This window comes from Drosophila tropicalis, unplaced genomic scaffold, assembly GCF_018151085.1.
Source record: "Drosophila tropicalis isolate 14030-0801.00 unplaced genomic scaffold, ASM1815108v1 contig_158, whole genome shotgun sequence".
NCBI classification, from domain to species: Eukaryota; Metazoa; Arthropoda; class Insecta; order Diptera; family Drosophilidae; genus Drosophila; species Drosophila tropicalis.
Genome location: NW_027172602.1, coordinates 8602259 through 8629721, shown reverse-complemented (window position 1 = coordinate 8629721; position 27463 = coordinate 8602259). Strand labels below are relative to the sequence as shown.

The window sequence follows — 27463 nt, the reverse complement described above, 5'->3', positions numbered from 1 at the left end:
TGGTTGGGATCGGGATTGGGTTGGATGAATGGCTTATCAATAATGGAAATTGGTATCATAACGCTTGAACTGCATAAATCAAACACTTGTAGCTATTTTTTACCACCTTTATCGAAGGAATGTTTTTTTCGATAAGAGATTCCTGGGATCAAAATCATACAAAAACCAACAACAAGCAATTTTGGCGCAAAGGCGAAAGTTCATTAACAAATGTCTCAACCTTGATATTGAAGTTGCAACTGAAACTAGTTGAGTGGGTTTGGGTCACGGGGGCGTCATTAGACAATGTACATATGTACATATGTATGCACATAGAATCAGACTACGACGAAAAAATGAGAACCCGGACCCGGCTTTGACTTTTCCAATTCAATGTCATGCGTGCGCAGTGGAAAAATTTCGTCACACTTACGCACAATCGATAAAATCTTCAAAATGATTTTCTTTATTTTTCTGAATTTGGAAAACACACACACACACACACCAACATAACCTCAATTTTATTGACGTTATACTATCAAAAGGGGGCAACCCCCTGCGTTTAGGGGTTCATTTTGCATAATATGTATAGTATTAGGGTACTTCAGATGTAAGAAGTGCGTACTAAAGTTAGGCACTCACATACATACATACATACATATACATATCTTATATTGGCTTTTATATATGTATGTATGTGTGTGTGTGTACATCTATCAAAGGCGGCAGAAAGACTTATCAAAGTCATGAGTACAAAAAAAAATTATTGTAAGACATTTCGCATTTGCGTTTTTTTGTTGATTGTTGTTGGTTTCGTATTGTTTTCGTGTGTAAATTTTTATTTTACATTCATCGATGGGGCAGCACTTGACGCGGTTCGCCTTTGTTCGTTCCGCAAGTTTGAAGCCATTGGAGAATGCCCTTGAGTTTGTCCTTTTTCGGCAGCGGACAAGCAGAGGAATCCAACCTTCCCTTCCTGTCTCTTGCTAACCCTGTCTCTTCTTATACACTCACTCTTTTGCTCTCTGCAATGCCTCGCTCTCTCGTTCTCTTTGTTGGTTTTTTTTTTATGTAGATTTGTATAGCTCATTTTTGGGTTTGTTGGGCATGTAAACTGGTTTTGTTGGCTTGGACTACTCTCGTATAACAGTATCGGAAGTGTTATACATGAATGTCAGATGGAAAAACAAACAATGGGCGATTTGTTGTTTAAACTGCTAAAAATTAAATTGTCAATACTTCCTTGTTTGTTATGAGTATCTTAAATGATTGAAAACCTTCGAAAATTCAAGCAAATTAAGCTTAAATGATAATTATAGTGTTAGGAGATGATGAGATGATGATTTTCCTATTGGTATTGTGTCATGTCATGTCAATAGTCAATTTCCCCCACTGTGCAGAGCGACGCGTCTGTGTATATTTGTGTGTATGTGTGTGTGGGAGGCTCGTCACCGGCGTGCGCATATCTCAACACACATTTGTATGTACGTTTATGTGTGGGTGTTGTGCACACGTGTTTCGGCCACTCTCCACACCACTCCACCCTCAGAGTCCCTTCACAAACACCATGACCCACCCGCCCACGTGGACTAGTGGCCAGGCCACGCCAATTTCAAACATGATGATGCAAGCGCCTGGCATAGTTGCGTTGCGATGCTATTTTTAGTCGGCGTTTTTCATCTCAGCGCTTGCGCATATCCTGCGACAAGGATACTTTTTTTGGAAGTGGTCCTTTTCGAGAATTTCCTGGCAAAAGGTTAATTTAAGGTGAAATCACATGTCAGTCTGTTGCAGGCCACAGCCATAGGCCTGGTAACCATCTCCATCCCTCCATCCCTTTATCTATTACGTATTCTATATGTATGCATTGAGTAACAAGTTCAGTTAAGGCCACGTGGACTAAAACGATGCTATCAATAATATTGTCCTAGCGTGTTGTATTTAAGTGTTTAAACCCTCAGCTGATTATCTTAGAAATAATATTTATGTATTTAAATGTCATGATTGTTGTTGTGCTCAATTAACTAAAAAACTAAAAACTATTGGTGCCCAAATAACTTTGACACTAATACATTTTTAATAACTGGTTTTTCAATTATTAAGTTTCATTTGAATATCCGTTAGCTAGCTAACTCTTGAATCCGCGTTGCCCAATCGTCAACATGGCGTATACGTTATCTACGTAAGAACACCATTCAGCTATCTACGTATTGATAATAGATGAAAGATGACATTCAAATAGATTTTTGTAAAACATTATGATTTATAAAAATGTTCGTTAATTGTCAAACACAACATTATGATTGATGAAACAAATTAAATTTCGATTTTCTTAAACAATTAATTAATATTAGAAAAAAAAAAATGTATAATAAGTCAAATTAGCCTTCAAATAGCAAAGATTTTTAGGGTTTTTGTTTTTGTAGAAATAATCATAAAAGACTTCTTGGGAAAATTTGGCTAAATAATTGTACGGCTGTGATTTAGGGACAATTGACCCTTGGCCACTCGATTATGCAGACGCTGCAAATGAAAATATTTAAAAAATTTGGCATTTATTTCTAAAGTGTGTGAATCATACCCGATTGAAAACATCTCGCATCATGCGATTATTACGTCTTCGTTGCTCCTCACGCATACGATTCTTAGCGGCCAGGACCTCGGGCAAACTTTGACATCGTTTGCTGGTTAGAGCCTTCATTTCTTTTGTTGAAAAAATGCGTATACGAGCTGTGGGAAGATAGGAGAAATTGTTATCGATAACACTTTAGAAACCGTTACTTTATGGTTAAAGCGAATATGGATTAAATAGCTCAATGATCAAATGTGTGTGTTTTCTTTTCCTACTTACATGCAGCTGGTGGTGGCAATTGCTGAAGTTGCTTGTCCACAGTCTCTACATTGGTATTGATATTCTCGCCCAGCAGTTCATCCATTTCGCGGCGTCGCACATTGCGCAGCATTTGCATTTGATTTAGTATGGCCTTTCGCTGCTTGGACTTGGCACAGAATTCGGGACGTGCCCGTTGCAATTGATCCTGTAGTGATAGAGTTTCGGGCAATACCTCACTGTCACCGTTAACGGTAAACTGTATGACATAGGCAATGCCTCGTGGACGCACTTGCATTGTCTGTGTATGGGTTTGCTGCATGCGTTCGATTGTCATCTGGTTGGACTGTGTCTGAGGCTGGGTTCGGGGTTGAGGCTGTTGTCGTCTGCGCTGACAGGCCACGTCATCGTATTGATGTGTTGTAGTTGTTGTTGTTGTCGTCTCACATGTATTAACCATACCCATGGGTATGGATATTTCCGAACTGATGCAGAGCATCGATGAGGCTGAGCTTGTTGTGGTTGTCCGGCAATGGGTGCTAGCCGTAGCAGTGGCGGCAGCTGGGCCAGTTGCTACCGCCGTTGCCTGAACATAACTGGCGGCTCCTTGCGAGTTGACCACTTGATAATAGATGGCACCATCATCGCCACAACTGTGAGCGTTCTCTCCCAAATACGGTGTGGCATATGTAGCGTATTGCATTTGAAGATATGGCGAAAGTGGTCGCTGTTGTTGCTCCTGAAGCTGCAAAATAATTACGTCCAGTTAAAGAGAGAGATTTGTGGAAAAGTTTAGAAATTACCATAACTTGTGCCCCATGAGGCTGCTGATGATGATGATGATGTGGATGATGACACTGAGGCTGGTGTTGATGGCGATAATAAAACTGATTGGGTTGTTGCTGCTGCTGCTGCTGCTGCTGGTGATGCTGCTGCAGGAGATAGAGTTGCTGCTGCTGTTGATTCTGATAGTGTTCCATGAATTGACGTTGCCGTTGCTGCACAAAGGAGCAGACACTTTCGCTACGACCACCACCGGAGCTGCTGGCTGGTGTTGCCATTTTACTGCGCTGTTGTTGCAACTGTAACTCATGATTGAAATGCCGTTCCGGTGGCGGCGGAGGCGGTGGTGGTGGTGGGCGTGGCGGTGGGCTAAGTGTAGAGCAAGGCGGTGCTCCTCTTTGGGGTATTTGTGGTGGTGGCAGTGGTGTGTTGGCTGGTGTCACTGGCGGTGCTGCTGGTATTATTTGCATCTCATCTGTTTGAGTTTCCTTTGGTTGGTTTTTCTGGCCAAGATTATTGTTGCCCTCAGCTGGCGGAGGTCTTTCTGCGCCCCCAGTAGCTCTGGAATCCGTACTACTTGGCGTCTGCACAAGGGGAACGCTATGAATGATCTGCTCCGTAATGACAGTGGACCGGCCAGCAGATTCAATATGCAGAGGACTGGGGCAAACTGCATTTGGCTTTATTTTTGTGGTAGCAGTGGCCAGTAGTGTATGCAAAGTCTGCAAACGTTTGATTTCTGATTCAATCCAAACCAATTGATGACGCCGCTCTGTATCCGGTCCACGTTTAGCGCGCTGCTCGTACTCAATTTCACTTTGGGTCATTGGATTGAGCCAATCCTGTAAGGCCACTTGCTCTGTATCCACATCGGCATCAGTTGAATTAGCCGATTGTGCTTGAACATTGGTTTTCTGGGTAATTAGATCATGGGAACAGCTAGTTGAGGACTCGCCAGAGGAGCGAGTTGTGGGCAAATGGGTTCTCGGTGCCGGCACTGGTGCTATGGTCTGCATTTTGGTAATGCTGCTGGTAGTATTGGTGGCTTTACACTGAATTTTTGTTATGCTTCTGGTGGTATTGGTCGACTGGGACTTCATTTGTGCGGTGGCCGGAGCCGGATCCGAGGATGGAGGCGGCGGCTGCGACGACGTTAGTTTGGGTAATGATTCATGTCGACCCTGACGACTGCTTCTAGAACTAGAGTCGCCAGATTCCAGGCATGATATACGTTTCGCTATCTCACGCACAAGATGCTTCTTTTGGCCATGGCTAAGACTTCGCGTCTTGATCAGTGAGCAAAGCAAATCAATGCCCAAATCCAGTTCACCTGAACCCGATACCGATGACCTATGACTGCCCCCTGGTTGAAGATTCTCTTTGTTCTCCCGCTCTCCTCTAGGTTTCTCCTTCTTTTTCCTATTGTTGTTGTTGCTACTGTTGTCCTTGTTCTCACTAAGTACTCGTTGAAACTGGGCAGCTGTAAATAATCTCTCCTGCTCCAGTTGACGGCTGTTCCGTTGAGTTAAACTTGGCGTGGCACTAACACTGGTACTGGTGGTGCTTGATGTGGCAATCGTCATGGATGCCTCTTGCTGCAATGATGGCTGCTGATAGTCAAAACTGCTGGCCACTGAACTGCCATAGAGTGAGGTGCCTACTGTGACTTGGGAATCTCGACGAGAGCTGGCATTACTCTCCCGATTCCGGCTGATTGTGCGATTCACAAACGTACTAGATGCCAGAGGTGGCTGCTGCTGCTGCTGCTGTTGGGATTCTTCTGCCTTTTGGTCTTGCATTTGCAAACGATTCAAATCGGACTCGGATCGTTGATGAGGCAAACGCCAACAATCCTCCATTACCGAACGTTCCAGGGTGCTAATATTGCTAGTAGAGACGGCACGCTTATAGTAACCCACATCGGCCGATGGATCCCATTCGAGACGTTTGTGAGATTTTACTGCCGATTCGGGCGTTTGTGTTTTTTTGGTCTGCATTTCCTTAGGCAGATTAGCTGCTTTGGTGGGTGTACGTAAATCCTCGACAGATGCAGAGATTTGCTTTTTGGATACCACAACTTGACTATTTTCCATAACAATTGGAATAAGAACCACATCATCGGTGCTTCCCGATGTCGGTTTTTCTACAAGCATAGACGGACCAGGAGGAGGAGATTGTGGTGGCTCAACCACATCTAGCAAACAGCTTGACAAAGATTTCCTTGACGATTGTCTACTGCTACCACTGCGACATCTATTTCTGGGACACAGACTGCTACTTGGCCTACCCGCTGCTCCCATAACCAGAGCGCAGCTGTGACCGCTTCCACCGCTGCTGGCTGTCGACGATAAGGCCATGTAACGCTCCAATTCCCGATCCACAGCCATTTCGGAAATATATTCCCTTACTTTCGGTGGGACGCGCGATGTGGATGAGCGTGGCTCTTCATCCATATCTTGTTTTTGCTGCCTATTGTGTTGGTGGGACATCTGTATGGCACATCTGCTGCTCTTAGTCCAGTGCAGATGCTACTACGTCTTTAGTATCGAGATGTTTGGAAAATGAAATGCTTCAGTTTTCAAATGCCATTGGTTTGATGTTTGTGAGAGCTGAGCACACTAATTGAACTAGTTCCGTTACAGAGCTCTTTGAGATGAGAGAAGACAGTTTGCATTTGACGGTTACTTTTTAAATAACAAAACCAACAAAGTGGTAAATCACACAACAGGCTTGAATAAGAAAATTCAAAACCGAATTCGAGGTACAAATTGTATTTCCTCTTCCCAAATTTCAGTTTCTTCAGTTATTTATAAAACAAAAATAAATAAAATTTTATATTCAACCTCGTCGAATGAACCGATATACTTTGATTTTTTGCCATCACTAATTGTAGCGATGGTACTAGTTCCAAACTAGCTCGTTCCACTCGAATTCAAACCCATTGAAAAGCAACGCTGTTATTTTAAAAATTCGACTATTTTAAATATTGTAAACATTTTGAGTGGTGAATGTCTTGTAGATTAATATAAAAAGTAAAGCAAATTAAATCGAATAAAATCAATTAATTGAAGAAAACAAAATGCTAGAAACAAAGAGCATTGCAGCATTGGCCTTTAATTTCAATGACAATGAGACGCCGCGCAAGCGCAAACGGGAAACAAGAACAACAACAACAACAACAACAACAAAAGTGACAGTTGCAGATCCACCCTTAGCAGAGGGTAAGTGCCGGGGACAGGAAACAGGAGCAGCTGCAAATGCGTCTTGCTTCACTAACGCTGCCTTCAGTTCGACGCCAAAGAAAATAATTGGACGACGCCGTTTGGCCAAAGAGAATAACCATGGCAATTCCAATTGCAATCCGAATCCAAATCCTTTTCCATGTCTGGAATTCAAATCTATTGCCGATTTGGCTCAACAGCAGCCCACACACTCGACCAATCCGTTTGAAGTAGTACGTCAACCGTCTAAAAAGAAGAAACGTGAACATGCCTGTTTTGAGAATCCTGGCTTGAATTTGGAGCTGCCCGAAAAGCAATTTAATCCCTATGAGGTAGTATTTATTCCATACCTTCTTTCGCTATTCTTCTCTGACCCTCTTGCTATCTCTTTCTAGGTGGTGCGCTGTGCGGCTAAGCCTGCAAAGGGTTTCGTTAATCCGGCTCTTAATTTGCGTGGCAATGACACTCCAGCTTCACTCAATCCCTTTGAGATTCATCGTCCCAGTGAAACCACAGCTCTGGCTGCCAATAGACCGCCAACGGGTGTCGAGAATCCAGCCCTGGCCGATGATGTGGTGCCAACAAATTTAAAGATCGGTCTACCATTTGCCCCAACTCTGGGCTGTCGCATCGATTTCCATGGCATGGCTCTGTCTCAGTTGACGCCAAGCAGATTGCTGGCAGAGAAACTGGTTTTCTCGCCAGTGCAGCCAGCAGCTGGACCTGCAGCGAAGCGATCTCTGGGTGCGATTAGTGAGGAGAATAGTACCATGGATATAGGCAAGGAACTGGATCGTTATCAATTGGAATTGGAGAACAGCATCAATGAGGCCAAGTTGCGTAAAAATGGCATTTCAGTGGAGTCCATAGAGTACAAGGAGCAGCAAATAACGCTGCAGGATGACGTCAATGGAGAGAGACGTAGCTTCAGATGTGCCACAAGGCGTAGGACTCTGACGGAAATAAATGAAACCCCCGAAACAGAGGAAACTGAGGAAGTATCGGCTCCCACTGTCGTTCAAATCGATGAGCCACGCGAAGATGAAGAGGAACTCAAAGCAATGGAGCAACTGGAATCCGGCGATGTGGCCTATGCTTCAGAATCAGAAGATGAAGAAGATGTGGCAGACGATCTAAAGGATAATTTGGATTTCAAGGCACCAATGCGTTTTGTACGCTCTTATAGACCAGCTGGAATAATAAGACCTGAGAAATTAAAAGCAGAAAGTAAAGATTCTCTTACATCGATTGCCTCAAGCAAATCCTCAAAATCCACAACGGAAGAGAAGGAAACAAATCAACAACCACAACAACAACAGCATGGACATGGTGTGAAAAACATGATACGCAAATCCATTCGTCGTCTCATTCACCCACTGTCCACTAACCAAGAAACAGGATCATGTCCAGCACCGCCTCCATCCGCGCCAACAAACATAATGAGTTCCATACGTCATAGTCTTCGGCGTAGACAACAACATCAAAAACTAAATGACAGCCCGGAAAAGCAATCTATAGCCGATATATCCATAGTCGATACCAGCGAAAGGACCATGAAATTGCGCTCCATTATACCACAAACGGAATACATGACCATCGAGCAGTTGACCAACGAAAAGAAGCACACATTGCGCAACAGCATACGACGATCCACCAGAGATGTTTTACGTCATGTGTTCCACAAGTCCCATGATGCCTATAACACGGCCAAATGAGGAGATCTCTGAGGAGCATCTCATCTCATCTTTTAATGTTTCTTACCCAAACCTTTAAGCACCATTATCATCATGAACATCACTATATTGCACCCAAAGATTGTCAGAATTAAGGAAAATTTATTATTGTTATATATAAACTACCCCACCCCCCTTGGGAGAAGGAGGAGTAGAAGCAGCACAAGCTAGACAGTTATCGTCATCTGCTCCTCCTCTTTAGTAAATCTAAACGGAACACAAGGATTTTTTATTTGTATCCTGTTTCTTTTTGCACTTTCATGTTTTTTAATTTTTTTTTTTTTGAATGTTTGTTAAATTGCACGTTTATTTCTTTTAAATATATAAATGTATCTATATTTTTTAATGCAAGTGTGTGTGTAAGTGTGTGTGTGTGTGTGTCCTTGGGATGGAGTGGGGAGTGAGGTGTGTGGGGGGGGGTGGACAAAGGGGCGGAACTACTACTTGTAAACGGTTTGTAATAGAGGACGACGACGTTGATCGATCGGCTTGTAGGCATGCTGATAGACACTGGCCAAACGCCAATGTTCCGGATATCCACCCTGTCCAGAGCCACCACCTTGGCTACGGAATGGAGGGACCAATGTATCAATATCATAATTCTTTTTGGCATATGGCTGTCGTGGGCGTGGCACAACCAAAACACGTCCTCCACCGCCGCCGCCACAAGAAGGCGACATATCATCAATGCCAACAAAGTCACCAGAAGCATTATGCTTGGGCACACCAGCGCGAAAGGCTGCCTTGCTGCCGAGGCAATGGCCAAAACTGGGGCCACAGCAGCGAGATGGGGCCGGAGCCACCTTATGGCAAAGGCGTCGTGCCGGTCGCCGCAGCAATGTGTCCCGCTTGCAAGATGGTCCAGTCGGACGACAACCGTGCCCCATCAGATCCATGCCGCTGCCGCCGACATCGGAGTTATCGGGTCCAAGATACTTCTCACGCAATGCCTGATATGCTTTGTCACCCAACATGGGCGAGGATTGATACTGCTTGGACATCCGCGAAGTGGGCATGCCACGCAGCTCGGCAAGATTGCCAAAACTGACCCCGCCGCCGCCGCCTCCACCGGCTGATGGTCCTCGGCGGCAATGGGAGGCACTAGAGTCACGGGAGACACTGCGTGCCCGAGCACGTGGCGGAGGTGGTGAATAGTCGCAGGCACAGGGATCATCCCGATCGATGGTACGACCTCCAAAGTCGGTTTTACGTCGCAAAATATCCTTGTCAAAGAAATCCGTTTCGCCCAATGTGTTGGTAAATACTCCAGCCGAACGGCCACGACCCTGGGCTGATTGCTCCTCCCTTGGCGTCTTGACGCACGTAAAGACAGCCGGACCCGCCGAATCGTTGGAACCATCAATATGTTTGGCCAATTGCGGCTCATCGGCCGGATTGGCAGGCTTAAAGTCCCAACAGATGGCCAAATCCATGGCACCCATTTTTTTTGAGGGCGCCGAACCGGAGCCTCGAAAACCAGATGATCCATACGCATCGCCTCCGCCCCCGCCCAGAGCCTGTGGCACAATGCCGCCGCCCGTCTTTGGACGATACACTTTCATCTTGGTGCAGTGTGTCGGTCCGGCATTATGAGTCTTTACGCCCACGCCCGTGGCAATGGGATCAATGTCGAGAGCAAGTCCAGCATGCCCGCCACTTATTTGGGCACGACGAAATGCCAAATCGGCCACACAATCGGGCAACGGCTGATGATCCAGATTATCCTGATGCATGCGCTTGGCCAGCTCGAAATTGGCATAAGCGGGCACCACTGGCGATGGGCAACGCTCATTGGGCTTCTCGGTTATGGAATGCAATGGCATTTTCTTTAACAAATCCGGCGGTGGATACGACGATTCCGGGTTATTCGATGTGCCAACAAGCGGCAGAGATATCAAGTCCTTGCCTGGATCAAAATCCGTGGATGTATATCGTGCCTGGGCAGTTGCCAGTGAGGGAAACTGTGAGCTATTAATGGTTGGCTTGCTTCTATCCTTGTCGTCCGACAAGTAGAGACGATTCAATGGCAATTGCGGTGGCTCTAAGCCATGATCCGTATGTAGCTTCTGGTCAAGTAATTGCTGATGTGAGGGCAAACGAAAGGCCGGTTCAGTGAAGTCTCCGGGTGTATACGTTAAGTCCGTTGCCAAAGCTGCTTGTGACATTGTTTGATCGTTTTTAGTGAGAGGAAAACCCAAGGGCAAATTCAAATGGAAATGAAGACGCTGATGATGATGATGATGATAATGATGGAAATGAGGAGATGGATGTGCGTTTGGTGCAAGGATTAACTGCACTCCTGGACAATTTCCTCCTCCGGCTGCGGCGGCTGTTGTATTTGCTTGGCGGCGATATTCTTTTTCTTCGCTTTCTCCGTATCCTTGAGTGATGTTTTGCTAACCTGTTTACGATTCTTGTTCAATCCAGAGACACTACCTCGACTGGCTTCCTTCTTGATCGGAAACTTGGTAGCACTTTTAAGCTTTCCTTGCTGCTGCTTGTTGGTCGGCTTGGTCTTGCTGTTGGCCTGATGCTTACCTTTACCTTTGGCCTGAGATGAAGCGGTACTTAGATCATTGGCACTGGCCACTAATTTACGGGTCTTCGAAAGAGCAGTCACATTCCGTTTATGTGTCTTCTTTTTTAATTCTTTCTTACCGTTCTCGACTTTCGATTTTGGCATTGACACATCCGTCTTGTCCGGCTTATCGGACTTTTCCTCCTACAAGTGCAATGCGAATTGGATGGATGGATGGATGAATAGATGAATATGTGAAATGTGCAATGAAACGATGCAGTGCTGGAGGAGAATACCACACTAATCAATGCTCTTGTGCTTACCGGTAAACTACACTGGGGACGCTTGCAACGTATACTCCGTTCGTATAGATCCAAAACCTGTTGCACTCCCTCACACTTGGGCGGGCATTTGGGTCGATCCCAATACGGATCACCCTTAATGCCCAGGGTCAAACGAGTATCGCAGGCCTGAGCTCGCCGATTCTCGAGCTGGCAACAGCATAAGTCACGCGGAAAGTCCCGGAATTTATAGCGACCACTCAAACAGGCATCGTAGCGAGCGCAAAAACTACGCGTAATACGCAATGGTAGCTCATAGGTTCCACGGAAATTTCCAAATGAATTGCCGTCGCTAAGAGAATTACAATAGATAGGTTAAAAACAGAGACAACAAGACAAGATAATCTGAAATATACTTAATAATCTGAACCAAAGAAAAGTTACAAATCAAAATCTTAGCTATCTAAAACATGTTTACCCATACAAAGCTCAAAAAACTGCAGAAATTTACCCCAAAAAGTATGCAGTGGGTCATCTAGTTGAAACTCTTAACTAGTTTTAGCAGGAATTTGCTCAAAAAAGTAGACAGTAAATTGCAGAGGACCTTTCCTCTTCTTTTTCATCTTATTCAGCTATAATTCTCAACTAGTTTTAGCACTGAAGTAGACCTATTTTCAGTGATAATTTTACAGCAAAAGGCTAAACCATAATGAATGTGTTAGATACTCACGGTTGAAACAAAAAGTATACACTTACCGACGTGCTGTGGGCAGAAGGTGTCCCTTCTTATCCGCCACTGGAGTGACGTTCAGTTTTAGTCCACGTGGTCGGGGTGGCGAGAAACGTGGATACTCCCAATTGCTCAGACCGGCAGCTCGAAAACGTTGATCAAACTGCAACGAGAATGAAATAGAAAAGGAGGCAGGCCAGAGAATCAAGTAGAAAGTGAAGTTGATGGCCGGCCACCTGTTAAATTTGTATCCTTGAAAAAACAGTAAATGCCATTATTTATGGGCGCTAAGCAAACCAATTGATAAAAATGCAATGTCAACCCCTCATTGGCTGGCCCAACAAACTCCCGCCCCTTCCTTCCCTTCTTCCCTGGCTCTGGCTCTGGGCCTGAGTCTGGTCCAACCCCCCGGGCAATTACATGGAGTAATCTCTGTGTTGGAACATGTGTAAAAAGGCATTTGCACTAATTCCACTTAATTCCAATGTTTGTGTTTGCCTTTCGCATTTTTTGTTAGGTTTTTTTTTTTCGTTTTTGATTTTTTATTATTTATTATATTGTTTGTTTGTTTGTTTCATTTTTAAAGGCAGGTTGACTATTTGACTCGATGTTTGGGTCGTTTTTTAGGATCACCCGAAACATCATTTATCAGCTTTGGTAGGCTTTGCCAACACAGCTGTTGGATGTAGCTTTTGGCAATACATTTTTTGAATTGTAAACCAAATTTTTAAACCGCCCCATAGGATGGTCATTTATCGTTTATATCCTTGACTTCTTTCGATTTTCATTGCTGCTCGCAAATAGAAATCTTATGGCTTCTTTTTCGAAAATGAAATGAATATATTCAATATGTTAGAGGTTTGTCCTCGAAAATCATGAGTTTACTTTATACTTATCGCTTATCAGACGCTAAATCTATTAGCCTTAAAAAAATGTTTTGTCCATCGATCGTTTTTATGGCCAACTCAACAAGAACATTGACATTATCCTAGAGAACTTAGAAGGTGAATGAAAATAATGCAAGAGCTCACAATCGGAGAAATATATTATAAAGACGGTATCTTTATAATATCGTCTCTGCTTTTGAAACAGATCAAAAATATATATTAGAAGAAAGTTTCCAAAGGTCAATCTTCGGGGGAAGAAAATGAAGGATATTTTCCGAAATGTTAACACCAAAACTGATCCTATTTAGAAGAAGGTTTTCTCGAAGGATATCAACTCCGAAACTGATGAAATTTCGATAGCCAAAAACAATTTTTCATAGAAAATGCTGCATTTCCGCTCCCTTCTTTGAGTTGGAACACAAACTGTTCTCATTATTTTTTATTTATATCATAAAATTCCAAATCTTTGAACTATTTATGAGTAAAAGTTTACCAACATGAATCAAGTGCTTTTGAATTTCACTGACAAAAGGGAAAACAAGAGGCCTAAATTAAAAACTTCTGTTTTCAAGACTTAGTAATATTTTAAAAAAACTAGAAATTGGCGACTATTTTGAAAATAAATCTTCATATTGAAGGACTATTTTTTTGGTATATAAAATAAATGAAAATATAGAGTTGGGGTTGTCTATATACATATATTGACACAGGATAGGACAGAAGACTCAAAACTGACTCTTTCATGATCTTTACCTTAGACGAAACTGTCGAAGAGGGTCATAAGCAAATCATCAATTGAAGATAAGAATATGATACCAATTTCTTTTCCACATGGGAGTCATTTAGAATAATTTTGTCTTTTACACCTGTAGCAAAGATTATTCCAATTTTCATTTTCTCACATTTTTTTCCCACGAGAAGCTGACCGAAATGCAAATTGTTTGGATGTTTGGTAGTAACTCGATACCCGACCGATGCCACCCACGCGACAAAAACTTGTCAACACTCTTGATTGAGATGTAGTCCTGGGTCCTGTTTGATTGAGTGCTGGCAAACAATGGGCCAAGGGGTGTGCGAGGACGCGAGCAGGGGCGGGGGTGTATGTAGATGCAGATGCTGTGGCACGCTTCACCCAACGCAAGGCGAACGTGTGTCCACAACCACAAGTTGGGCGTCGGATGAGGATGATGATGATGAGGACTACTGTAATTAAATTTGCACGGCAATTACACAAGAAAGTCTCAAGAGTGGGGCGCAGGGGGGTTCGGTATGATCAAACCGATCGAAGGAGGATTAAGGATTAATAGCACTTTGGCAAGCGTGAAAAATACAAATTGATTTTAAACTCAATTATCAACAATAGATAGAATAGTAAACAGGAGGCAGAGCTCTCTCTCTCTCTCTCTCTCACACTCTGTCTGGCTGTCTCTCTCATCCCACATGGATACATAAGTTTGTGCCTGGTCGCTGAGGTTACCAGCAAAAGGGAAATAGTGGTGGTATTGGTGGTGCGACCCATCCAAAACTAAGCCCAGACCCCCTGCCCCTTTCCCTGCACAAGTTAAAGCTGATGATTTTTATGTCAAACCTCTGGGGTGCAATTTATCACATGGTCCTTTTTGTCATCCTCGGTTGCTGCAACGCCTCTGGTGTCAGAGGATTAGACAGTCGAAAAGTTAGATGACTGCACGTGCACTTGTACACAGGATTCATTCGTCCTTCCTCCCTCACTCACTCACTCACTGACTGACTCACTCCTCCATTCACTTACAAACACTTAAGCTAATTTCACGCGTAGATGGTCATTCTCTGGTCCTGGTGTCCGCCAATTTCGCATCAATTTCCGATTGCTGGTCAATTGTAGTTAAGGCCAAAACAGCTGTCAATTTTCCTGTTTTGGCTATTGAATTGTCATTAAGTGAAATCCGCCATCGATTTCCAAAAAAATAAAAAAAAAAATGTGTTCAAAAAAATGTATCCAAATTCCGGACGCGAAAATTGTTAACTGATTGAATGAGCCTAGAAATTCCTTTACCGTGTCTTTCACTTCCGTTAACCGTTACATTTGTATGAAAATAACTGTAAACAAGTTGCGTGGCAATCGTGGCAATCGGATCTGAGAGCCTATAGACCTTTTAGGAAGCAAAGAGCGGAGGTGATGTATTTCCCCTCCCCGTTACCAAGTAAATAAACTTAACTGTCGCTATTTCGCAAAGGACAGCGGGAGGATTCGATACAGGGGCGGGTTTAGGATAAGGGGGTCCCAAGGGTTAGCAGGTCTGACCTGGAAACGGCGAAGACTCATATCAAAAGTTAGTCGAAGAGAAATAAAACCTAATTTCAGAGGAGAATTTCAAATCTTTTCAAGAAGTTGGCCTCACACTTAATTGTCCACTATTGCTAAATCCGATCCTGTACAGAATACACGAATATATATACATACAATACATATATGTATGTGGATACGGAATGGGAACAAGATGCGTATATGTCAGTCAGACGATTCGTATAGTAATAAAAATAATAACAACAAACGGCAACCAACAAAAGTGGCATAGACCAAGAATGGAAAGAAACTTTATAAAATATAAATTATATATGTACATACAACATTTGTATTCCAAATCGAAATCGAATTCCCGTTTTCTGATCAAATGAAAGGAATGCAGAGCAAGAAACTTTATTTATGAGCAATTAAGTGTGCATGAAAACTCTTTAACTAGTTGGGAATTATAGTTAGATAAAGCGAAAAAGAGAAATGTAGAACTTGCAAGTTCAAAGATCACATATCCAAGTCTTAAATACTCTTTATTTGATAGATCAAAGGGGTTTTCCTACGTTATCCTCTAAGTCTCGAAAATATTTAGTCGATTGCCATATAATTAAAACTAGTAGTTCTGATTTACAGTTAGAAGGTAAGCAAATGCAGATATTAAACTTAAATGATCTAAAATATAATCGGATAAAACTCTTTCTATATAATGCTCAGACATCACAATCGAAGAAACTTAGTTTAAGCAACTTATTCATTTAGCCTATGTATTAAAGTAACAATGGACTCCATCTTCCTTTCCCTCTTCTTAAGTTAACCTAACCTAAAAAAGGACAAAGTATATGGAAGATTAGTTGAAAGATCTATCTAATGTAATATATGTGTTTGCATTTTGTCGCCTGGATTTGTTTTGTTTTTGAATTTTGTTATTATGGGAACGTCGAATGCCCCTTCAACGGAATTTCGATGTCTGGGTTTAGTTTTTTTATTTCCTGAACGGTTCAGAAAGAGGGAGGGGGTTAAGGGAAGGGAATTATACGGTTGCTAATGCCAGTTGGCTGTTATTTTTGTGTTACCCATACCAACCAGAACAAGAACAAGAATCAGAATACCAGAATACTAGAATACGGCCAAGACAAAAGACCTTAGAGCCAGTATAAGAAGTTAGCGAAAAAAATGTGGCCAAAATTAGGAGGCAGTTAGGTAAATATTAAATTGAAAAACTTAAACTTAGTAAGCGAATCGGAGCCAGCATCCAAAATATACAGATATACACACATAGGTATATATGTGTATATACAGGGTGCCTGTTGAGTGTAACTCACCTGATTTGCACTAAAATTAAAAGCCATAGTTAACTGATAATTTAGAACGATTTTCAGACAAGAAATTTATATAATTTTATTGTATTTTTATTTTGTGTGTTGTCTTAAAGATGTGTAAGTGTTTGACAGAAAAGGCAACGAGTGACCTTATTCCATAAAACATTCACTATGTGTTTGTATGTCTGGGGGAGAAATGGGGCGTGGCCTGACATCTTTGGGGGAGGATTTTTGGCGCCACACAGATTTTGGTTTGTTTTGGACCACAGCTGGCGCTTACAGGCAATCCATAGAGGCAAATGGAAAACTTCAAACCGAACAGATGAGACAACAAGTAAAAGAAGAAACATTTTTCCAGCCAATTTCTACCCCCACCCACTGCCTCTCCCCAACCCTCCACCCGACAGACATAAGCTTTTGTTTCTATAATTTTTTTTGTTTATTTGATATGAATATTTATAGATAGATTTATACATAGGTATAGGTATATAATTTAAACAAATATCACGACTTAGATTCTATGAAAAAAAAATGTATTCTATTTCAATTCACATTCATTGACTTTATTCCTTTTTACTCAAAATGTGAATAAATTGTGAAATATTTTCCATTTATTTCTATTTTTTTAATATTTTGAGAAGTTTTTTAAAAACAAAAGTTAGTCTATCTCGCTCACTCTCACAAAGACAGGAATGACCAATTCTGAACTTTTGTTTAAATTGGCTATTCTTGAACCGATTTTCATGAATTTTCATATACCCATGGATATTAATATTAATGTCTGAAATTTGATTGCAATAGTTTCAATATTGTGGGAGATAATCTGTTATTTTTGGAGCTAGTTCCTATAGTGTCTAGGGATATATGGGCGTTTATCCGCCAGACCGCAAGAGGTCAAGAATATATATCCCATATTGGCATGGTATAATAAACTTCAAAAAGGCTTAAATATCAAAAAGGAAAGCGTTTGGCTTTTAAGAAATAGGGAAGACGAAATTATTTCGAGCTCAAAAATTGAATTAAGAGCTGAAAACATTACCAGGTTTATCGTAAATACTTTGTCCAATTGGTCATTGGTCAATATTTATGTATGTACATATGTCCGGTTTGATTCTCTTTTTAGGTGGGCGGAAAGAGCATGGCCTCATTGAAGCTGCAGCTGGTATTGAAGCTAGAGGCATTGGCGTTATCTCAGGGGGTCTCAAGCACATGATTCAAGTAGGCAATGTAGCATATGGCCAATTTAAGGATTTCGATTTTCGACAACTTCTTGTCGGGCGGCAAGGTGGGCAGAAGTTTGCGGAGCTCGGCAAAAGATACATTGAAGGCCTCCACACGTATGCGTTCCCGTGTGGCATGGGCAGTGCGATACTTTAATGTGGCCCGACGTCGTCGGCGACGCTCCTCACGCGATAGACCCACCAGCTCCGAGGGATCCAGATGAGCAATGGGTGTGGTACGACGACGCGGAGCTGGTGTTGGCGGCGGCTGCTTTCCCGGCTGGGCGGCCGTTTCACATGTCATACGCGCCTGGAAACGCTTGTCTATATCCAATGTGGTACCGGCTGCATAATCCTGATCGTTGATTAGTCCATTATTTGCAGATAGGACGAGTTCATCGTCTTCGGGTAGATAGTATCGACCCAGGGCGATGCTCTGTGGAGCTGCCGGCGCCAAATGTGTCATGTCGTATACCATTTTGGCAATCTCTCTGCTGAAATCACATAAAACAAAAAATAAACAAATATTTTTCTCATTGTTGAATTTCCGTTGTAAGATGGAAAACTTTTCTATGTTTATGTTAATCTCTTATATTTAACTAATTACGAGGCTAAAACATTTTCTAGTACTTCTAATCCTTGAATCTCACTTAAGCAATCCTCTTAATATATCCTTTTTTTTTTGTCACTTATAATTCTTGAATTCTCGAACTTCTGTCTCCTTCATCACTCATTAAAGCCTTTGTTGGAAACTTTGTCTCTGTTTTTTCTTTCCTCCTTCTCCTCACCCATTTGGAGAAGAAAAGAAGCTGCATCTTGCATTATTTATGGTTTGGTTTTGTGTTAAAGGGGTTAGATCAACCATAACCCTCATCCTCATCCTCATCATCAACCTCACCCCTCTATTATGGCCTATTGTCCTGGCGCTGCTGGTCGTGTGTCGTGTTTGCGTTTCATATTATTTTCATTTGTTTTTATTGTTTATTTGCAACATATTTTCACACCTACACAAATAGCTGAAGAAATGTGGGGGCGACACGTTTATGATTTGCCCGCGGGAATTGGTATGTGTGGCGAAACAACGACGAATATTGAAGGGTAGGGGTTGAGGGAGAAACCCTTTTTGTGGTTACGTTTGATTTTATATTTATTTAATGGGTTTTCATTCAAAACCAAATCACATAAATAGTAAATTTCAGCAATCTGTTTCGTTTTTAGTTGTCCTTGTTTAAGAAGAAGCTCTTGGAGAAGGTTCAATATAATTTTATTGCATCCGACAATCAGAAATTAAAAACAAAAAAAAAAAAAAAAACACAGACACACGCACACACTTTACTATTATTCGTGACTTACAAAAGTCTTGTGCAAACAATTCTCAGGGATTCGATCTATTTATTCGATTATCTTATCCTTTTACGTGAAGCTTTAATATCCAACTGATGGTTTGTCGAGATGCTGCAGTCAGCTTTATATGTTGCCAGGACCAACCCCTGAATTTGTGTTTTGTTTTTTTTTTTTTGAAGGCAAACCATGAACCAATGAGCAAATGCAACCCCTGACAGTAGAAGCCAATTAGAAAATCCTTTGCAAGAGATGACAAGATGGCGAATATGAGACAAGACACGCCTCCTTAAACGGCAAGTTGAAGGGATGAAGGATGCTGGTCATTTCAATGCGCGGCTTATTTAAAAGTGCTTATATTTGTCAATCTATCCCAAGTTCTAGACATCCCATCTTGAGTAGCTTGAAAAAGTTTTCTGATCTTAATAAGCGAGGAAAATGGCAATGCCATATTTAAGATTTGAATTTTGAATGCGCGGTATTTATTACATGCGATAAATCGATACATTTCGATTAACTTTCTGTTTCGCGTCTGGCATCACTGATGGCTTCTGGCAACACTGATTTCATAACTTTATTTTGCTGCATGGATTTTCTGAATTAATTGTTGCTCATAAATTTAACTAAAATGAATGCAACACAACTGCTGAGACCTTTGCAATTAAGCAACCTAGTTAGCCGCACCTATGGCAAACACAACAAGAAGTTCCTCTACAAGGATGGAAAGAAATACGAGAATATCATATACTATCCCAGGTGAGAACAGATAAAATGTAAATAATGAAATTCCAAAAGGTTATACTTATCCTTACACCCGTTTAGAACGTCTGATCATCAGGATCCAGTCATTGAGCCGGCGAAATTGTTTCGGGTACAACGCATCAAGCCTGTCAAGGGAAATCCCTATTGGGAGAAGCGACTACTTAAGGATCTGGGTCTAGATGGCAAACAAGGTGATTTTACTGTAGTCAAAAATATACCAGAGAACAATGCCCGATTATGGAAAATCAAGCACTTGATTAAGGTTACCCCAATTACATTTCCCTATGGTGAGCCAAGTGCCGAAGATGTCAAATACACGATACTCAAGGAAAATGGCGAATGCCTTGTGACCAAAGAGATTGGACCCGTTGAGAAGCGCATGGATGCGCGAGAATCGTTCGATCAGCAGCCCAAGAGATTGGATACTGACCTCCTACGCAAAGACGCCAGGCTGAAATGGTTAAATCCGTGGTAAAATAAACAGAAACAATGTTTTTATTATTTTGTTTTTGTTTTTTTAAGCATTATAAAATATTTATAATACAACAAACCAAGGCAATGTTAAGCTCAAAGCAATGCATTTGTTAATTAATCGCCATAGCCACTTTCTTCTCGAGCGTCTTACAGCCTGAAATGGAAAAAATGCCATGCTTGGGATCAAAGATGATCGACGTACGAATGATTTCATCCATAATGGCTTTATCTGGTAATCTGTTCCAACGTCGAAACTCGGCCTCCAGGCACTTCATAACATGCGATTTCTCCAATGGAAGAAATGGCATATAATGATCAATGACATGCGACTCTATTAGGCTGGTTTTTTGCAAACCGCCTTCTATATTATACGCGGCCTTCTGCAGCAACGGCTCAAAGTCGCTTAAACGTGTCTCCTCGCGCAGTTTACCTCCCTTCATTAAAGTGCCCAGATGATCCGAAATATGAACGCCCGCAGTATTGGATAGGAAAATGAATATGGCCTTTGTGTTGTCCGTTCCATCGGCAAATGCATTATAGTCTGCCAATGATGCAAGCGTTTCAAAGATACCGCTGGGCATTTTGTCCACCTCGTCAAAGATGAACAAGGACCGAGGACAGTTGCTTAATGAAGTACGAACGACATCATTGATTTGGCGTTTATATGTATCAACAAGTTTGGCTTCGGGGAAATCAGCTCGACCCAAAAACTTGTGAACAAATTTACTCTCCGAGCCTCTTGTATACAACGCTTTAGCTATGTGTTCGGCCACGAAATTTTTACCGGTTCCGGGCTGGCCGTGAAAGCTAATAACAAGTGGTTTTCGCGATTTACCTAGATTGTTAAAATGGGCCGACATTGCCTGTACGATGTGCCTATTGACTAAATGCTGGCCGTAAACATGTTGCTGTAGATTATACTCAAGAGCTACAATTTAGGAAGAAAATTAAAAATTATTATTGCTAAACATTTAGGTTGTAATAACTTGTTCAACTTACAGCGCGTAAGACCTGGAATGCTTCGTTCATCACAGCACTCGTAGAACCGGCAGTAGGTTTGATCTTTAAAAAAGCCATAACCAGCGGCTCCCATTCCCACAGCTAATGTGGCTGTGAATGGTTCAATACCATTAGCACAATCGGTGTAACATAATATTATAAAAATATATAAAAAATTAAAATAAAGTGTACGAATTCTATTACTATGCATTTTTGGTTGTATTGTGTGTAACCGATAGCCAATGCTGCGATATTATCTATCGATAGCTGCATCAAACATAATCGATTACATTGGTCAGCTCAAATATGAATGTTTGTACTTTTGATAACATTCATTTTTTTATTTGATGATCGTAAAGTACAATAATTCCATATAACTTGGATTTCACCATTGTCCGTGTAACATTGGCACTTTGCGTTGGGTCTTGCGTTGTTGTTACTTGCACATATTTGTGATCACCCTTGTGCTTGAAGCAAAGTCCATAATCTGGATGAGTCATTGTTTCAAAATTGTCAGTATCATTGGACGTTATTTTTCCCTTTTGCCAATCAAAAAAAACATAAATCTTTACTTCTTGGACGAAGTAGAACTCTGGCCTCAAATATTGCTTTCCAATTGACAGAACCTGACATCTGTAGACGCCAGTTGCGTAGACTTTGCTCAAAATCTATATAACCAGATATATCAAAACCGTTATGTTGGCGCATTTGCAAAAATATAATAGTCTATAGTGCGAAAAATATATGTATATGTATTTATTTTATACTATATTCAAATATCAAACAACTTACCGACAATTTCCCCACAACATTCCATTTCTCACGTTCGGCCAATGCCATTAATCCTGCATCATTTCCTTTGAAGTATGTGGAAAATGAGATATCCAATATTTTTGAGTGTAACTGTTTTGCCAAGTTTTCTCTTCTCATATAGAACTCTTCAGTGGTATAAATTGGTTTTTGCGAACGATAACCATATATTATAATTTCTGAGCTACGCATATAGCGTGAATCTTCGGGAAGTTTGAATGAATTCAGATATTCCCTATATGTCTCAAAATTAAGTAACCTATAATCAATATCATTGACCTGCATGTCTTGTCTATGGTATCGGCAAATTCTATTTGTTTCAGAAAATTATATATATTTGTATATCCCTGCGTTTCTATATATATGTATATATGTATGCTAGTTCTATTGAGTGCTTGAACTGACTGTCTCTACAATGTAATACTCAAAATGTTGAAAAAATTTAAAAATTTCAACACCTACTAGAGCAATCGATTGAAAATATACATATCTAGATGCAGGTTATTTTATACATATGTATGTACATAGGTACTGCAAAAATGAGTGAGAAAGCTATATAGAAAGCAGAGGGGTAGGAATAAGAAATAATACAGGGTGAGTTCTACGCGTAACTCTTATACATATCTATCTCATGGAACTTCAAATGCTTTTCCTTGGCGACTTATACTTATGTATATTAATTTCTGAAAACCTTAAATTCAAACTTACACACCCCTTGTCCTTACATTTTGTTTCACTGTGGGTGAATAGAAATTTATAGTTTCCTTCACAAGGATTTTATAGCAGATTAGAAATAAATTACATTATGTACATATGTATGTATATAGTAAGTATGCAGTATGTATATAGGATTAATATATACATGCATTTTTGTTGTTTATTCTCAATCAAGTTTAAATTGTCAAATGTTAAAATGAAATCTAAAAAAAATATCCACTATTGTGTGAAATGTAAACTCTAAATTGGAATTACAGATGGGATGATGATGATAATGCAGTGGCTATTTACCAGCCGATTCACTGCCACTGGCATTACTCTGTTGACTATGCTGGCTACTGCTGCCTCCGCCGCCGCCTCCACCATGATTATACATGAGATGCGCTAAATGACAGAAGGAAGATATGTATGAGAAAAGTCCGATGGAGAATAATAATTTTGAATCCCATTGTGTACCTACCCATTACAACAGGTGGAAAGTTAAATGCCCCAAAAGCCGGGGCTGTTGTTGAGGGAAAACTAGCTCCATCCAAATTGGCAACAGAGCCTGCAGCTGCCGGAACAGTAGTTCCCGTGGTGGTCAGAGATGTGGCAGTGGTTGTGGAATTATAGACACCACCGCCACCACCGCCACCGCCACTACCCGATGTCGGTGAATGGAGAACCGCAGTCGAGGTCGCTGTCAAATGCGTTTGGGATTGATTTGTCTGATTTATTTGTTGGTGATGATTTTCTTGATAACGACCTGGCGGCATCACTACCGTAGTGAAATGCGATTGATTGCCCTCGTCCAGGAGTCCGGTGCGTTGTAGACGACCCGTTTTTGTCTCAATGTGCTTATTATGGGCACTGAGACAGTGATTGCGCATATTATATAACTGCAGGAAATAGGCGTCACAGTGCGGACACTTGTAACGCTCGCCCGTATGCCGACGTATATGGGCCTTGAGATCGTTACTCTGGGTGAAACTCTTGGGACACTGGTCGCATTTGTAGGGTCGCTCACCCGTATGGGTACGCATGTGAATGGTGAGATTATAGGCACGATGGAAACTCTTGCCGCAGGTATTGCATAAATTCGGCTTGGTGCCAGTGTGATACCTGTGAAATACCCAAAATAAAAAAAGGATAAAGATTTGCCAATGACATACAATCCCAAATAAAACTTACCGCTCATGAACCTTGAGATCGGTGGCTCGAGGAAAAGCCTTGACGCAATAACGGCACTTGTATGGCTTTTCACCATTATGCCGACGCATGTGAACCCGCAGATAATCATTGCGTGCAAAACTATCACCACAAATGCAACAGAGAAAATTCCTTTGACCCGTATGGGTCTTTTCGTGTTCACGTAACTGTTGGCGCTCCTTAAAGGTCTCTTCACAGCTCTTACAGGCATACAGGAAATCGGTGTGAAGAAGTGTATGCTTTCGCAAATATGTCTTACTGGAGAAACGCTTCGAACAGTATTCACAGGTGTGTTCCAGCTGATGTTTCAGCTCACTGCCCTCTGGCACGCCGACGCCGTTGTGTCGACTCAGTTTGTGGCGCTCCAAAGCTTCTGAACGGGCAAAAGCCGCCTGGCACAATTCACATTTGTGCTCCTTACTACTATGCAGACTTTGGACATGGGCCTTCAAGTGATCGCTTCGGGCAAAAGCCTTGGGACAATGAGGACAACTGTGCGGTTTTTTCTCCAGATGGGACAGCTTGTGTCGCAGCAAATGACAATGGCGGGAAAAGGTTCGTTGACAGACATCGCAACGATTTTCAGGATTGGGTTCACTTTCATCACGATTGCGGCGACGCCGGCGTTTGGGTTTTTTTGATTTCTGTAGATATTCTCGAACGATTTCCACTTTGGGCTTAGATTGACCATCATTGTTATCATTCTCATCGTCAGTCCCGCCACCGCCATCCTCGTCATCATCATCATCGTCGTCGTCCATAGGGCTTTCTTCGTCACCGAATTCATAAGTCTCATCATCGTCATCCATCTCCTCTTCATCCTCATCGCTGGGTAGAGTTTTTGCTGGTATTTGCACAGAGGCATTCTCTTCCTCGCTGGGACCCATTTGACTTTCCTGTTTAATCTGCAACACTGACTCAACATGGGCCAATGGCTCAGCTGAAAAAAAAAAAACCAAAACATTAATAAACAAAACAAAAGAAAGTCCCTTTCGTTGTAAACTACTTACCCTTGACCTCTGCCTCTGTGGTCTCAAAGGCTTCTGCTTGTTCTGCTTTTTTCCTACGTCTTTTAGTCGCTTTGACATTTACTTGTTCCGACTCCGGCTCTGCTTCCATACAAGGCTCTGGTTTAATGTTTAGCCAGAGTGATTTTTTCGCCTCATCATTGTCGTCGTCAGACTCTTCATTACTAGAAATGGGATTCGTATTGCACTGATCATTACCCAACTCGCCTTCCTCCTCGCCCACGGCAACGTCATCAAGCAAGACCTCAACGGATTCTAGCTCATCTGGTCCATCGGGGTCTATTGGTTGCTCCTCCTCAGATTTTTCTGATTTGTGCATATTCTTCATGTGCCGCTGTAAATGATCTCGCCGACTAAAGGCTCGATCGCATAAGTTACATTGAACCCGGTCCACTTGGTCATGGATGCGTGACAAATGGCTGCGCAGTTGGCGCAACTTTTGGAACTGCTGAGGACAGAATTTGCATTTGAATTCCTCCGCAGATGATCCTTTTTGACCGCTATGTTCACGATTTCTATGCAAACGCAGCTCCAGGCTATTGAGGAACTTATCGTGGCACATCTCACATGGCAAGAGAGCCACCTGATCCGTTTGTGTACTCACTTCATTATGTTTAATTGCCGGCTCCAGGCCAAGCAACGACATAAGGGAGCAATAGGATTTCTCTGCCTCACGCTTAAAGCGATAAGCTTGGCAGGCTGCCTTAAGGCATTCCTCGCAAATGTGATGTGGCATTTTGGCAGGTGCATCCTCCGAGCGTTCGCACATATAGCTTGTGCAGGCGTTAAGTATTTCAACCAAATTGGCTCCCTGCTCCATGGGGGCTTCGTCGTAGATGAAGTGAAACTGCTGCTCCTCGCCCACCTGACGCAGGCAAATACGGCAGAGGCGTTCGATATTGGCCTTACCGTTACCGCTGGTTGTGGTGGCCATAGCTAAGTGTGCACCTGGTTGCATATAGAAAACAATTGGTCTCTAAATTACACCAGCATTGCTCAAAAAGTAATCAAAGAAAACAATTTTATGTCAATTTAATTGTTGTTGGTACTGTGCAGCGTGGCCACATTTTGCAACGCGAGTCTTCTGGCAACTTTGTACAAAAACAGAGTACTCCCACCCTTATAATGTTGCCACTTGATTCAATCCACACGGCGCGCTATTCAAGTGCAATTGCACATGATCCCAAACTATGAAAGGTGCATGGTCCTGATTTCTGTCTGGACGCAGCGCAAATACGAAAATACACTCTATTAATACATCATTATAAGTTTGCTTATTATTTTATTTATTAACACAACAATAAATATTACAATTTGAGTTCTTGACCAGCTCCTGCGTCTGTTATTAAAGTAAGTTTCCCATTAATAGGTTCTATCCAAGCTGATGGATATTTCTTGTCGACGTCAACAAACACTTTCTGTAACAAAAATTTTGGAAAATTCATTTATTTAGATAATGGACTGAAGTGCACAAAAGTAACCTTACCTTGACCACAGTCGCCTTGCTGGCACCTGTAACAACAAATGCCACATCCTTGGCATTATTAATCAGCGGCAAAGTGAATGTAATTCTTTCCGGTGGCGGCTTAGGTGAGTTACGTATGGGAATAATCAGTCGTGATATTTCGGCCAACGATTCGGGTTGCTCAGGGAACAGAGAGCAGGTGTGTCCGTCGGGTCCCATGCCCAGTAAAAGCAAATCAAATTGTGGCAAAGTGTCTCCAATCGAACCCACTTTGGATTTCACCTGCTCTTCGTAATTTACAGCGCACTGGTCCAGCGGCTTGGTAGTGTCGGCCTTGATGAACTGTGAGTCTTGTATGCTGGGCAATTTGCTTAGCAATTCAGTCTTGTATGCCCAGTACGTGGAATCACTGTGATCGTGGGCGACATAACGCTCATCGCAAAAGAAAAACAGCCATTGTGATGTATCCAGTGGCTGGTCAACTAAAGATTTTGTCAACAATTGCACTAGAGAGCCACCTGAAAGTTAAATGCACAAATACATATGTAGACATACACACATACGTCAGACATACTTGACTTTTTCAAAGTCACCTTAAGTTGAGCTTATCATTACACAAATACAGACAAAATCTTGAATGACCAGTAACTTGTTCTCACCTGACAAGCCAATGGTAAATGATTTCTTGTTGAGTAAGGCCTGCGTAGAGCACCGTTTAATAAGGTCACTTAGATTTTGAATTAATTTTGCCTCGCTTTCAGCCAGGATCAATTCGAAAGGACACTTGCGCTCCGGCATTTTAAGTTCAACAATCACACACAGTACTGCCAGATACTCAAATGTAGCACAACTTGGCAGCTCTGCTGATTAGATTATCATATTCCAGTTATCGATATAAATAAT

At 41.9% G+C, this 27463-nt stretch overlaps 9 protein-coding genes and 1 pseudogene across 9 annotated transcripts; 2 read left to right on the top strand and 8 right to left on the bottom strand.

Annotated features, from left to right (window-relative positions):
• Positions 1-2251: 2251 nt before the first annotated feature.
• Alms1a (Alstrom syndrome 1a) lies at positions 2252-6193 on the bottom strand. The gene is made up of 4 exons (XM_068303385.1): positions 3613-6193; positions 2831-3554; positions 2561-2709; positions 2252-2502 (listed from the first exon to the last, which is right to left on the bottom strand). Exons 1-4 carry the CDS (start codon positions 6079-6081, stop codon positions 2440-2442), a joined length of 3405 nt encoding a protein of 1134 aa, XP_068159486.1. The 5' UTR covers positions 6082-6193; the 3' UTR covers positions 2252-2439.
• A 349-nt stretch (positions 6194-6542) lies between these two features.
• pon (partner of numb) lies at positions 6543-8776 on the top strand. Its single transcript, XM_068303147.1, has 2 exons — positions 6543-7145; positions 7209-8776. Exons 1-2 carry the CDS (start codon positions 6672-6674, stop codon positions 8526-8528), a joined length of 1794 nt encoding a protein of 597 aa, XP_068159248.1. The 5' UTR covers positions 6543-6671; the 3' UTR covers positions 8529-8776.
• Positions 8777-8835: 59 nt separating this feature from the next.
• Positions 8836-10711, bottom strand: LOC137586939 (uncharacterized). The gene has a single exon (XM_068303148.1). The coding sequence runs from the start codon at positions 10709-10711 to the stop codon at positions 8987-8989; it is 1725 nt and encodes a 574-aa protein (XP_068159249.1). The 3' UTR covers positions 8836-8986.
• Positions 10712-10833: 122 nt separating this feature from the next.
• LOC137586940 (protein Flattop homolog) lies at positions 10834-16692 on the bottom strand. Its single transcript, XM_068303149.1, has 4 exons — positions 16560-16692; positions 12102-12238; positions 11388-11697; positions 10834-11268 (listed from the first exon to the last, which is right to left on the bottom strand). Exons 1-4 carry the CDS (start codon positions 16584-16586, stop codon positions 10834-10836), a joined length of 909 nt encoding a protein of 302 aa, XP_068159250.1. The 5' UTR covers positions 16587-16692.
• Positions 16693-17747: 1055 nt separating this feature from the next.
• HLH4C (Helix loop helix protein 4C) lies at positions 17748-18254 on the bottom strand. Its single transcript, XM_068303150.1, has one exon. The coding sequence runs from the start codon at positions 18252-18254 to the stop codon at positions 17748-17750; it is 507 nt and encodes a 168-aa protein (XP_068159251.1).
• Positions 18255-19671: 1417 nt separating this feature from the next.
• Positions 19672-20451, top strand: mRpL30 (mitochondrial ribosomal protein L30). The gene is made up of 2 exons (XM_068301563.1): positions 19672-19873; positions 19940-20451. The coding sequence occupies exons 1-2, from the start codon at positions 19746-19748 to the stop codon at positions 20352-20354; spliced, it is 543 nt and encodes a 180-aa protein (XP_068157664.1). The 5' UTR covers positions 19672-19745; the 3' UTR covers positions 20355-20451.
• Positions 20372-21588, bottom strand: Torsin (torsin family member). Its single transcript, XM_068301550.1, has 2 exons — positions 21353-21588; positions 20372-21281 (listed from the first exon to the last, which is right to left on the bottom strand). The coding sequence occupies exons 1-2, from the start codon at positions 21561-21563 to the stop codon at positions 20464-20466; spliced, it is 1029 nt and encodes a 342-aa protein (XP_068157651.1). The 5' UTR covers positions 21564-21588; the 3' UTR covers positions 20372-20463.
• A 59-nt stretch (positions 21589-21647) lies between these two features.
• On the bottom strand, positions 21648-22503 carry LOC137587280 (cilia- and flagella-associated protein 299-like; annotated as a pseudogene).
• A 475-nt stretch (positions 22504-22978) lies between these two features.
• Positions 22979-26150, bottom strand: LOC137583955 (zinc finger protein 271). The gene is made up of 4 exons (XM_068299154.1): positions 25078-26150; positions 24050-25007; positions 23340-23980; positions 22979-23263 (listed from the first exon to the last, which is right to left on the bottom strand). Exons 1-4 carry the CDS (start codon positions 26051-26053, stop codon positions 23163-23165), a joined length of 2676 nt encoding a protein of 891 aa, XP_068155255.1. The 5' UTR covers positions 26054-26150; the 3' UTR covers positions 22979-23162.
• Positions 26151-26364: 214 nt separating this feature from the next.
• On the bottom strand, positions 26365-27400 carry Pgls (6-phosphogluconolactonase). The gene is made up of 3 exons (XM_068283730.1): positions 27220-27400; positions 26582-27078; positions 26365-26513 (listed from the first exon to the last, which is right to left on the bottom strand). The coding sequence occupies exons 1-3, from the start codon at positions 27356-27358 to the stop codon at positions 26403-26405; spliced, it is 747 nt and encodes a 248-aa protein (XP_068139831.1). The 5' UTR covers positions 27359-27400; the 3' UTR covers positions 26365-26402.
• Positions 27401-27463: the final 63 nt, after the last annotated feature.

Excerpts from the sequence above, each read along its gene's own strand:
- Alms1a (XM_068303385.1), bottom strand. The coding sequence starts at position 6,081 with ATGTCCCACCAACACAATAGGCAGCAAAAACAAGATATGGATGAAGAG. Across the intron at positions 3,555-3,612 it reads CTCATGGGGCACAAGTTATG|CTTCAGGAGCAACAACAGCG; the intron begins GTAATTTCTAAA and ends ATTATTTTGCAG. Across the intron at positions 2,710-2,830 it reads ATTGCCACCACCAGCTGCAT|CTCGTATACGCATTTTTTCA; the intron begins GTAAGTAGGAAA and ends ATCTTCCCACAG.
- pon (XM_068303147.1), top strand. The coding sequence starts at position 6,672 with ATGCTAGAAACAAAGAGCATTGCAGCATTGGCCTTTAATTTCAATGAC. Across the intron at positions 7,146-7,208 it reads AGCAATTTAATCCCTATGAG|GTGGTGCGCTGTGCGGCTAA; the intron begins GTAGTATTTATT and ends ATCTCTTTCTAG.
- LOC137586939 (XM_068303148.1), bottom strand. The coding sequence starts at position 10,711 with ATGTCACAAGCAGCTTTGGCAACGGACTTAACGTATACACCCGGAGAC.
- LOC137586940 (XM_068303149.1), bottom strand. The coding sequence starts at position 16,586 with ATGGCTTTTAATTTTAGTGCAAATCAG. Across the intron at positions 12,239-16,559 it reads TTAATTTTAGTGCAAATCAG|TTTGATCAACGTTTTCGAGC; the intron begins GTGAGTTACACT and ends TTCTCGTTGCAG. Across the intron at positions 11,698-12,101 it reads CTTCTGCCCACAGCACGTCG|CGACGGCAATTCATTTGGAA; the intron begins GTAAGTGTATAC and ends TAATTCTCTTAG.
- HLH4C (XM_068303150.1), bottom strand. The coding sequence starts at position 18,254 with ATGGTATACGACATGACACATTTGGCGCCGGCAGCTCCACAGAGCATC.
- mRpL30 (XM_068301563.1), top strand. The coding sequence starts at position 19,746 with ATGAATGCAACACAACTGCTGAGACCTTTGCAATTAAGCAACCTAGTT. Across the intron at positions 19,874-19,939 it reads AATATCATATACTATCCCAG|AACGTCTGATCATCAGGATC; the intron begins GTGAGAACAGAT and ends ACACCCGTTTAG.
- Torsin (XM_068301550.1), bottom strand. The coding sequence starts at position 21,563 with ATGCATAGTAATAGAATTCGTACACTTTATTTTAATTTTTTATATATT. Across the intron at positions 21,282-21,352 it reads CATTCCAGGTCTTACGCGCT|CTCTTGAGTATAATCTACAG; the intron begins GTAAGTTGAACA and ends CCTAAATTGTAG.
- LOC137583955 (XM_068299154.1), bottom strand. The coding sequence starts at position 26,053 with ATGCAACCAGGTGCACACTTAGCTATGGCCACCACAACCAGCGGTAAC. Across the intron at positions 25,008-25,077 it reads CACAGAGGCAGAGGTCAAGG|CTGAGCCATTGGCCCATGTT; the intron begins GTAAGTAGTTTA and ends TTTTTTTTTCAG. Across the intron at positions 23,981-24,049 it reads GATCTCAAGGTTCATGAGCG|GTATCACACTGGCACCAAGC; the intron begins GTAAGTTTTATT and ends GGTATTTCACAG.
- Pgls (XM_068283730.1), bottom strand. The coding sequence starts at position 27,358 with ATGCCGGAGCGCAAGTGTCCTTTCGAATTGATCCTGGCTGAAAGCGAG. Across the intron at positions 27,079-27,219 it reads ATTTACCATTGGCTTGTCAG|GTGGCTCTCTAGTGCAATTG; the intron begins GTGAGAACAAGT and ends TTTAACTTTCAG. Across the intron at positions 26,514-26,581 it reads GCAAGGCGACTGTGGTCAAG|AAAGTGTTTGTTGACGTCGA; the intron begins GTAAGGTTACTT and ends TTTTTGTTACAG.